Source organism: Cryptotermes secundus, unplaced genomic scaffold, assembly GCF_002891405.2.
Source record: "Cryptotermes secundus unplaced genomic scaffold, Csec_1.0 scaffold30, whole genome shotgun sequence".
In the NCBI taxonomy this organism is placed as follows: domain Eukaryota; kingdom Metazoa; phylum Arthropoda; class Insecta; order Blattodea; family Kalotermitidae; genus Cryptotermes; species Cryptotermes secundus.
Genome location: NW_019739593.1, coordinates 570875 through 582977, shown reverse-complemented (window position 1 = coordinate 582977; position 12103 = coordinate 570875). Strand labels below are relative to the sequence as shown.

Sequence of the window (12103 nt, the reverse complement as noted above, 5' to 3'; positions counted from 1 at the left end):
TGAAAATTAGATTTTAAAAAGCCGGCCGCATGCGTGGACTGCGCGATGACATATGGCATCATTCGTCCCCTTGACTTTATTTTCATGACGCCATATGGTGTCGCTCGGCTCTTAAAGGTTAAATATGCTTGCATGTGTACACAGGCACATGTGCTTTACCTCTTTCTGAATTCAGTTTACAGATTCAACACAACTTGATGTTTCTGTTCTTCCTAATACCTTTATGTGGCTCTTGAACTTCCTGAACAGCTTCATTCTTCAGTACTGCTCGTTTCCCTGCACCTCCAGCTGCTGCACTCCGTATAGCACTGATAACAGCTGACACAAAAGATGCCCCTCGTTTGGGGGATGGTGTACGCTGGGCATCAAAGGCCGGATGTTCTGATGGTTGATTAACAGACATCCTCTCTGGGCTTGCTTCAACACTGCTGTTGCTCTTACTGTAGGCTTCATTGTGAAATATTACTTCCTGCAAAATATAATAAAATCCATTATTTTATATCAATTTTTTTTCTTTATTTGTTCCATACCCATTAAATATATTAAGGTTTTACGAAGTCATATGCAAGACTGAATAAAAAACATCTGTTTCTGTATTTCTGGAGAAAGTCAGTAGTGCTTTGTATTAACCCCATGGTGATGAGAACTGGTTCTGTATTTGTACTGTGTTAATGAAAATCAGTATCAATGCAAGAAAGTTCATATATATATATATATATATATATATATATATATGTGAAGTCATCTGTATTAGTATCACTTTCAACAGAGGTAAGTTTTAAAATAAAAGCACTTGGTACTTTCATAAAACACATAACATGCTGATCACCACACCAAAAATGTCTAATACACACAGGATGCCTGTTGCAGCAGCAACACATCAGAAAATTAAAAACAGTTTGTTTTTATGGTTATACCATATTTACTGCATGGGTGATGCATATGTAAATAAATTAAGAAACCTCTGTTGTATTTCAGACAAGATTTTGTCAGGCATCAAGTGCTGATATGTTACTGTACATGAGATGCGCTGTAATTTCTCAGTGGATTACTAATGACATATTTTCTGCTCATTTAATATGCATATTTTATTTCTACCCAGTGTAAAGTGTGGAATGCCTCATGCTACTGAGCTTTATATGTCCTCTCTTTGTATCTGCCTTTATGAAAACTATTTCTTGAATGAGGTATTCAATAGATTGACAATCCTTCACAAGAACTGATGAATCTGCCACAACTGATATCTTTCTTCCTAGCTCTGAGTCAAATTCCATTGTTCATCAATACAAATCTACCCACTCCCTCGAAAAGATATATGATCATAACATTTATGTATATATTGAAAAAAAAAATCCAGCTGTTATGAAAACTAAGATAGTTGAATAAAATTAAGTACATATTACAAAGCATGTTAATCTGAATTCCATTTATTCCAGAACCTGTGGAAGAGTAGTGACATTCAACACCAGTAATATATATTAAAAAATCTTATTTGTCTAACAGATATGTTTTATAACAAACAAAATAAGTATGAAGATAATAAAGAGCCTCTTCTGCAGTCCTTTCAAAATATCCCATTATACAACCAATCATATACATATGTGTTGAATACTATAAAGATCTGACATAAGACCACTTTTTAGAAATGTTTGTACTGAGGACACTGTCACTAAAAGAGAAATTGTCATAAACTCTCTTCAAGCATCATTGACGCCAATATGTATCACTTTTTGGCAGACTTCCTAGCTGTAGCAAGTACTTTATTATATGAAACCTTTAACATACTTTCAACTGAAACCATCATTTTCAAAACCAGGTGAATTTATAAAACACTAAAACGATTTTACATAGTTTCATTTGCTAGCATGCATAAATACTGCTAAATGCTAAATAGTGGCATTTTTATGTGCAGCAATCTATGGTTACATATTGTAGTGCTGTGTTTTTTAGGTTTATACTAGTTTTTCAGGAGGCCTTTGAGACCAAAAGTACATGGAAAATAATAAAGCCAAGCAGAAGTCTGCATAACTAAAGCAATGAGTGACTTTAAAGATATTTAAGTCATCAATTAGATTTAAATTAGCTGGCACATGACTTACCAACTAATACAGAGTGGCTTCAATTTAGCTTCCAAAAGAAATATAGTAATTAATATCATATTAGAAACGATTTTTGGCATGTAATATAGAATCACATTTCTGCTTGACTTGTAAGGAACTAGTAACATGCAATAGCAGGTGGTCATAATGCAGGGGAGAAATAATTTACACTACTACTTAGGGGTATGAGATATAAGATTGCAGTGCTACAGAGATCTGAATAGCCTAATTCATGCTTATTTACAGGTTACAGTTAATATGGAATTTGGTGAATATCAGCTGTAAGGGAACTACCAGTTACTTCCATAATTTGGAATACAGTCTTCTAAAATATATTACATGATTAACCCTTTGCCCCACTTGGAAGTACACCACAAAGTATTAAAATAAGCACTATCCTGGATATTTCAGTCACTCATCAGTCAGACTGCAAGTACAAAATGCTAATGCATTAATAATATGCAAGTTATGTCATTCAAAAAGACTATGTTGTGCCTGCCAGTATAGTGGTTTGCACAGGTTACAGATTTCATTTCAGTTATATAACATGCTCATGAAGGATATTACATGAATAGAAAGTCAAGAATGAGGAAGTAAAACTTTCTGAACTGAGGATCTCTTCTTATATGGAATGCAATCTGGGTGCAGAAACTGTGTAACTGAAAAATGATAGCCATAAGCAAGCCAAGTGCTATATATTTTCAATTACAATTAACCATACTCTTATGGATCTCCCTTGTATAATGTGTTCCCTCAATTACAACTTTTAGAAATTCATACCACTAACTGGTTCATTAAAACCTGTCTGTTGAATATCACTGATATTCTCAACGTGATCAATCAAGGGGAACGTCTATGTATAACACAATCCATCAATAATGCAACAATTGTTCCTTTTTCTTCCACTAATACTTTAACACAACAAGTTTCGGCCTTAGATGGCCATCTTCAGGTGTCTTAACTCTTTGACTGGCGCGGGCGTGTTTTAACGCTGGGGTGATGCCAACCGTTCCCTGGCGTTGGCGTGTTTTAACGCTTTGAAAATCTCTTCCCTTATTTGCTCTCTTGGCACTCATCAACCAAAGACATATATATGGTAGTTTTTGTGCATGGTTGTAAAGAACCCTTGTAAACTTTGTGGGGGTCTATATTACTCTCAGAACCCTCCGAGAAGGAAAAGTTCAAAAAATATTTCACATTCATTCAGTTTCACCGTGTCTTCTCGCAGCAATTGTCGACATGTTCCTACAGACCAGCTGGAAAGTGTTGTGAAGGAGATTTGTGCTGATGATGATAGTGGCGATGAAATAATGATTCCTGAATTGGATGAATTTGATAGTGACAATAATACAGTGATAGACAATGATCCACAAGACAGTAATGATGAACATTTAGCTAACACGAGTGCGGTGCCTGACGCCCAGAAAAATACAAGAGGAGAAATTACAAATTCAAAGATTTTATATTGAACTGTGTAGAAAAAATGACAGAACCAAACAAACAGTGTGGAGAGGGAGAACAGTCAAGGAATGGAGTGAATGACGAAACTAATGCGTCAGACTCGAGTGCAGTCACGCCTCCGCACGCGACCTTGAAAAGACCACCAGTGAAAGACCCAGAAAATCGTCTAGAGGGTGGCCTGAAAGTTCACAAAATGGTCCATGTTCCTCCCAGTAACAATAAGAAGAATGGTGCCATGAGAAAGTGTCGAGTGTGTGCTAAGCACAAGATTAGAAAAGAAACAAGTATCATGTGTGCAAGCTGTGGTGTGGCTCTCTGCAAACTTTCATGTTTCAATGTTTATCACACGAAGAAAAACTACTAAAAAGGTATGGAAAGACATTTATTGCATAAAATATTGTCTTTTTAATAGTTCCTGAAAATTTCATTTTTAAAAACCAATTTTTGTTGAAGTTGTTTAGAAAAAAGCAAGCACATGCATCTTAGCGACATAAGGTTTAAATGGCCTGCCAGGACAGGGGTGAGATTTAAATACCCTTCGCGCCAGTCAAAGAGTTAATATATTGTAACATGTTTAGTTACTGAAGACACCGTTTGGATTGTTAATTGGCTTATTTAACAACCTACAAGTCTCAGCTACAATTAATTATAACAAAGTTGTGGGGTTTCACACTTTATAACCCTATCTACAATAATCTCTTCACTCTGCGGGGTTTCACACTTTATAACCCTATTCACAATAATCTGTTCACTCTATCTTCAGTAGTCTACATGTATTCACAGTACGGGAGCTATACAAGTGTCACTGTATCACACACTCCCAATTAATTCTCAGTTATCACAAACTATCACTGATTATCACATACGCGTCTGGTTCTTCTTTCTGTGATGGCTGCTATATTCCAACTGTGTTGCTCCGGCTCACACACACTAACTCGTTCACTGCTGACTAGATTCCAACTCAACTCGTAGGCTGCTGCCTTGAGAACTGTCTTCGGCGGCTGTGTAGTTCCCTTATAAACCCTCAGCCGGACAACGGGAAAACAGTTACGTAATAGGCACCACTGTTGTCTGACGCCATGTTTGCCTACTATGTAATGGGTACCGCTGTTATTACCGTCATCTCTAGCAACCACTGTTTACCCGCTTTGCTTAGCAACCGCTGTTTACTCGCTTTGCATAGTGACCAGCGTGCTGGGACTCGGCGCACTTCGGCTCCGCTCAGCATGGCACGTCATGGCTGGTGGGGAGGGAGGGGCGTCATCCATAGCGCAACACGTCACAATATCAAGATTGCCGCACTGCATTAATATGCGGTAAAATCACATGATGTAGTGCACTTAATAAAATAAAATAAAATAAAATAAAATTCATTAAAATTTTCATCACTTTGGTGAAATTCTATTCCATCTTGTTTAGGACTATATGCTCCTCTCCATGTGCTTTGTTTCTGCAGCTTGTTTCTCTGTTCATTAGCCCGTTGTTCTGTTAAGTCTGCAATCTGCAATATGCCCCTTGTTTGTGCGTTGCTCCCTCCAGCAGCATGTGGTGTTGTCATCACTAGTGACTAGTGAAGACTAGTGAACAAAACACATGGAGAGAAACATATAGTTCTAAACAAGCGAACAACACCCCTTGTGAGGTAGAACAGAATTTCACAAAAGTGATGAAAATTTTAATGGACTTTATTTTATTTTATTTCATTTAAGTGCACTACAGCATGTGATTTTACCACATATTAATGCAGTGTGACAGTTTTTATATATTAAGACACCTGAAGATGGCCATCTAAGGCCGAAACATGTGTTAAAGTGTAAGTGGAAGAAAAAGGAACAATTGTTGCATTATTGATGGAAATTAGAATAGACATAATCCAATTTATTTTTGCTATGAACCAAGACTCTATTATGCATATGATGGTTTCAAAGCAACATAAACTTAATGGTTCCAATATTCGGAAGTAATTTTCTAATACTTAAGAGAAAAAAAAATATATGTATATATACATATATATATTAAAATTTTCATTTATTGTTAATGTGGCTCTAAAGCTAATAGCAGAACAACTTGATCATTAGATGCCTTCATGCCTAAGGGAAAATTTTTTATACCTGCTAAGTTTAGGCAGAAATAAAGAAAATAAAGTAGCAGATAAGGCATTAGAGAACTAACGGATCAGTGTAGAGTATAAATACACATTATTCAAATTATTTTCTGAAGACATGCCTTTTATGTAATTGAATAATAAATCATGGGTTTTGCACTATAAGCTCCCAATATTTTTTAGGCAAAAATTACATGAAAGTGACAGGCTAACGGTAATATACCATTCCTCAGCAGTATACTATCAAGTTTTTAGTTTTAAAAAATTTTCATTTTTGGTAAAATCCTGTAGTGACAATTTAAATTTAGAAACTCCCAAGAAGTTTGCTGATTCATCTCGTTCAATATTGTAAAATAAATAAGGAGCAAAGGGTTAATAGTACTACTGGAATACAAAGCAGAATGTGTTTCCTTTAGTGTAAAATTTAACATTCATGTCACTGTGATATAAATTACATGGTCAAATCATTACTTTGGTGATGATACTGGAATGTAATCACCCTCAACCATGATTTCCTCAATTTGAATAAGCAAAGAAATTAGAAGCTTTTACATAATGCACTAAAAGGAACAGCTTGTATCAGAATAACTTCTGATCTTAATTTGAATACTCCATTACTAGTCTCCAGCTGTGTAAATGCATGTCATCCATCCATTTCAATCCCACTTGTTTCCATACATTATGAATCTCTGGTATTTCATTTAAAACACTTTAAACCAGTAGAATACTGAATCAAAAATACCTTACGGAATTAACAATATGAAGAGAAGGTGCATTAAAGTTACTTATGTAATTGCTCTCCCTTCCTTCCTCTCACCCCACATTTAAACTCTAAATTCCCTAGGAAGGTTGGAAATAATATAATAAAGACTGGAATACTCTATTTACTTTGATGGGAACTGTAGTCGTTTCCATATGGGACACCCACCATCTTTTAGGCTGTATACCAAAGATATTTAATTCCAGTAAGATTAATGGTGAAGGGTGTTGCTATCACAGGCTACAATTATCTGTTTAAAGACAAATGACACAAACTCCGTCCCAAGTGCAAACAATATATCTTATATGTCTTTGATCTTGTTCTCTTCTACACTACATGTTTCGCCCTCTAACGGCCATCATCAGGTGTATACTCTTACGTTGCTGCCACACTGAACCCAGTCTAAAATTTAACATTTAAAAAACACATTGTTATTTTCTTCGTTATTATCAACATCTACCTCATTGATATCTGTCTGGTATGTAGGTTATTTTGCACACGTCAATTTTGATTTTCCTGTAGTAGCACTATAAAATCTTTAGTTATAATTTTAAAATCCTTTAAAATTTTCTCTAAATTTTAAATTTAAAATTTAAAATTGTTAGGGTTACTCGCCCTATGTCTAAAGCGCTGCAGCGGCTAGTTCTTGTTTCCACACTGTACAGGTGTTATTCTGTGTAGTCTTCCTGTGTGCATGCCGCTGCTTGTCTTTACGTGTACTACGGGAAAATCAAAATTGATGTGTGCAAAATAACCTACATACCAGACAGATATCAACGAGGTAGATGTTGATAATAACGAAGAAGATAACAATGTGTTTTTTAAATGTTAAATTTTAGACTGGGTTCAGTGTGGCAGCAACGTAAGAGTATACACCTGATGATGGCCGTTAGAGGGCGAAACATGTAGTGTAGAAGAGAACAAGATCAAAGACATATAAGATATATTGTTTGCACTTGGGACGGAGTTTGTGTCATTTGTCGTGTGGGGTGCAGCAGGATGCTTAAATATAATATCTGTTTAAAGAATTATAGCAGCTCTTATTAGGTATCAAATACATATGAACCCTCATTACATACTGTCTAATAACATTTCTAAAGGGAATGAATCATATGAATCAAATTTCTCAATTCCAAATCTGATGGCAAAGATAGGTGAGGGATTAGGAAATGAAACAAATGTTGTTAAAAAATATGAAAAGTCTTTTAAAATAAGTGAATTATGCAAGTAAATACACCATTCAAATTCTGTATTCTTTAAATAAAATGGGACATCTGACAAGACTTTCCTTACTCATTCACTTCTTGTCCTAATTCATAGCATCAGTGAGTTGTTACAAGGATATTACATCATCAGTTTTCAGTAAATAAATTTAGAATGGTCATGTATAATTTATTATTTTGCATGTTATCAGTGTCAAGATTATATGTTTGATAATGGGTTATTTAGCAGAAGACAGATGGATAAGCCCTACATGTATGCACACAGGAAGAGTATCTGGAATGTGTAGTACAGCCAAATGAACTACAGGGATTTTATTACAAATTTAAATGAACACATAAAACACAGCAAATTACCAAATTCCTGTCACATTCAAAAGAAAAACACTCTATATGTCAACTGTTATCAGAGCAGGCTTTATGAAGCTTGCACAGCAAAGCTACATAATTGCATTGGTAAATGCGGAAAGAATTTTGCTTGAACAAGCTCGTTCCATCATCCTACTAACTGCCGATTCACTCCCTGCACCACCAACATCACCACCACCCCTGGCAGCACTGGATGAAACTAGCAATGCTGCCACTACCTCCAGGTCTTTCTCCGAGATGTTATATGACATCACTAGTTGTTCAACAAGTCCATCCAGTCGAGAACTGAGGCCAGACAGTGCCACAGCTGCACCTGACACTGCTGCTCCTTGTTGCAGCAAGAGTTCACGACTACGCTGCTCCAAGCTACACAGTTGAGCTTGCAGAGCTAGGTTTTCTTGCCTAAAACAGTTCAGTAAAACAATAAAAAAATATCTCAAATGGAAGGCTGCTTCACCCTGAAATAATGGAAAATTCTGTACGGGAAAATAACTCACCACAATCTGTGATCCAGCAATGGGTGAAGTATTTCCAACTAGCATGAGAGTTNATTTTATTAACTTTATAAAATTCTTGTGTTTCACATAAATTTCATATAAATGTTGTCATAAAGAACCAACTTATTGTCATGTGTTGAGTATACTGTATGTCACGCGACAAATAAATTCACGCCTTATTTGATATAGTGAATTTATTGAACACTCACTCTCACAGTTACACAGTTTACAATCTCACCACTACTGCCATCTGCCGTTTCACAAATACTTCTCCTGTTTCCATTCACTCCGGCAAATGCTAGACTGCAACTGACTTTGGCGACTTCACGATCCACACTGTGTCACTCCTAAACACACACTCTCGCCACATACTGCTCAGCCGGCTTTTTATACCATTCCCTGTTGCCTCGTGTTACAGTGGCGTCCCCTTCTTGTGTCACAGTGGGAAGTGCTGTTACGTCACCACAGGGGGGGGGATGTTTACCAAGCATTGCGTAATGATGGAAGGAGTGAGGGTATGTGACGTCACTCACGAGACTGCAGAGTTCACGTGACCCTACTTCCTGTTGTGCCATCCACGTCATATTATTATAACTGCACTATTAATTAGATCGTCATTGGACAGACATTTTTGGAATTATAAATGATAGGATACGACACTCTTATAGCATACAAACATTATATAAGTTTAAGGAAACTGTTACAGTTACTTACAAAAATTACATTGCTTTAATTTACTCTTTTTTCAAGACCCAGACTCACCTTCGCTGCTCACTGATTCTCACTAAGTGCTTACATTCCTCCTGCTGTCGTTCCAGTTCACAGTCCTTTTGTGACAGGTGCTGCCTCTGCTTTCTTATCTATAGAGAGAAGAACCATATTTTCTGCATTTAATGGTCACAGAATATTGTAAGATTTGAGGCTTTCACGGCGGTGACTATGAAGAAAGCAGTCTTCTGGGATTTGGCAACGTGTATATGTGGTGTTAACCGACGTTTCGGAGGTCTGCTTTACCGTTTCTCACGGTGTTATCGCTTGCAGATTTCTTATACTTTTTCTTCTACCCTGAAGATGGGGGTGATACGTTCCTCCGAAACGTCGGTTAACACCACATATACACGGTGCCAAATCCCAGAAGACTGCTTTCGTCACAGAATATTGTCCATACTGATAGCAATTGACATTCTGGCACTGAGTTAAAAGAGCAGACAGAAATTAATAAACAGGTCAATAATTACAGAATCTAAGATGACTATAAATAGGACTGAATATGTTAGCCTATATAGAGCATATATAACTTCACCTATTACAGAATACAGGCAAGTTAGATTCACAACTCAGCATGAGAGGCAATGTCTTATTCATACTGGGGTTTCTGGTATCAAATCATTATACCATTATGCACAAGAATATATTTTAATCAGTAAATCCTTGCAACTTTATTACAATTATTTTTGTGTGTAGTGATCAAGTGGAACTGTAGTTCCACATAATCATTACCCGCAACAGAATGCTCGCCAACACAGGATCATCCACCATTAGAACATAAAAAAAGAACCAGAAATAAGGCTACAGTTTATGAAAGTCAAATAAAGTGACAGAATGATTATGTACAGAAAGCTTAAAAAGGTATATGTAGAAACCATGGTGACCTACATCAGGACTTATGTGGAATGACTTTAGAAACTCTCAATCAAGACAGACAGTAAATCAGGAAGATCTGAACTGGGCCCCTCCTACATTTAAGTCATACTCCAATCTCCTACACTTTCTCTAACGATGGAGGCAGAACGCTTCAAAACATAAGACTTCTGCCCTGAACTGGCACAACTGAATGCCCAAGAAGATATTAAGTTCAGTTACCTTATCTGTTTGAACTGGATCGTCTTCAAATATCATGCCCCAGTCTTTGTCTTTTCTGTCTGAACACAACTATCAAAATCTCATTCACATTTACTGTGTACAATGAGTTTATTGATCTTAATCATATGACAGTGTGTTGCATGTTTCAGCATTTAAAGCCATCATCAGGCAGTAAGCTAACAAATGTTCTCCAACTATTGAATTGAGTTTCATATGAATTCATATTTTACAACATAACAACTACCATGTAATACTAATATATCTGATTTTACACATAGTTAATATATTCAGTATTTTGTTAGAATTAATTCCATTCTTGTATATATGTAGGTAAGTCAATAATTACCCGCAATGTAGCTATAAATTTTATTTCAATACAAATAGAAAACTTACATTAACATCATTTTTCAGCATAGTCCCCTTAACGCACTTGGTCCATTGTTGCACAAGCTTCCTAATGCCCTCTGAAAAGAAGGTTTCTGGCTGAGCAGCGAGCCACGCATGCATCGCTTCCTTCACTGCTTGGCCATTACATCAAACTTGAGTTTCCGGAGGATTTCAGCAGTGTGGGCAGCAGTATGTGGACGGTCATTGTCGTGCAACAACACATCTTTCAACAGTAGTCCTCGGCATTTGTTTTGAATTGCAGGCTTTAGCCTGTCAGTAAGCATCTCACTGTAATGAGCACTGTTTATTGTTGTGCCCCTCTCCTGATAATGTTCCAGTACTGGGCCTTGTGAGTCCCCAAAAAAACTGTAAGCATCAGTTTTCCTGCAGATGGTTGGCTTTTGAACTTTTTTTTGCTGGGCGAATGTGGATGTTTCCATTCCATACTCTGCCGTTTACTCTCCGGCTCGCAATGATAGATCCATGTTTCGTCACCAGTGATGATTCTGTCTAAGAAGACGTCATATTCCTTACCATAGTGATCCAAATGTTGTTGGCAGATGTCCAAGCGTGTTTGCTTATGCAACACTGTGAGTTCTTTTGGGACCCATCTTGCACAGACTTTATGAAACCCAAGTCTGTTGTGGATAATTTCGTAGGCAGAACCATGACTAATTTGCAGATAATTTGCCACTTCATCAATAGTCACTCATCTATCTAACAGAACCATGTCACGTGCACGCTCAATGTTGTCCTCATTTGTGGCCGTGGATGGTCGTCCGGCTCCTTCCTCATGTGTAACACATGTGTGAACATTTTTTAATTTTTCAATCCATTCATAGACACTCCGTTGCAGCAAAACACTGTTCCCGTATTGTGCTGAAAGTCTTTGATGGACTGCGGCCCCTGATACACCTTCCAACCACAAAAACCGGATCACTGAACGTTGCTCTTCTTTGGTGCAAACAGAAAGCGGAGCAGCCATGATTAATGGCAAGGCAGCAACAATTGAATTGAATTGAATTGAATTTATTTACATTCTATAAATCCTAAGCAGGTTAGTACCTTTGGATACAGAACAAGTCAAAATGTTACATACATAAGTACAGGCAATTTTAGCTTAAAAATTAATATAACTTAATTTTACATCATTCTCTATTTACATTGAAGTATTCATCTAAAGAGTAGAAGGAATGAGCATGTAGATAATTCTTTAACTCTGATTTAAACTTTTTAGTATCATTGCCCAAGTTTTTAATACTTTGTGGCAGATTGTTGAACACTTTTATGCCAGTAAAGTAGACTCCTTTTTGATATACTGATAAAGTTGATGAGGGTAGGTG

At 36.7% G+C, this 12103-nt stretch overlaps 1 protein-coding gene across 4 annotated transcripts in view; it reads right to left on the bottom strand.

The window, feature by feature from the left end:
* LOC111871951 (pericentrin) overlaps positions 1 to 12103 on the bottom strand; it is a 140763-nt gene that overhangs the window by 18232 nt on the left and 110428 nt on the right. For 3 of the 4 annotated variants that reach the window (XM_023865380.2, XM_023865378.2, XM_023865379.2), the window contains exons 6-8: positions 9273 to 9370; positions 8154 to 8415; positions 220 to 469 (exon numbers count right to left, since the gene is read on the bottom strand). In XM_023865380.2, the coding sequence (XP_023721148.1) occupies positions 220 to 469; positions 8154 to 8415; positions 9273 to 9370 (610 nt within the window). The remainder of the gene's footprint in view (positions 1 to 219; positions 470 to 8153; positions 8416 to 9272; positions 9371 to 12103) is intronic. The other variant, XM_023865381.2, reaches the window with a different exon arrangement.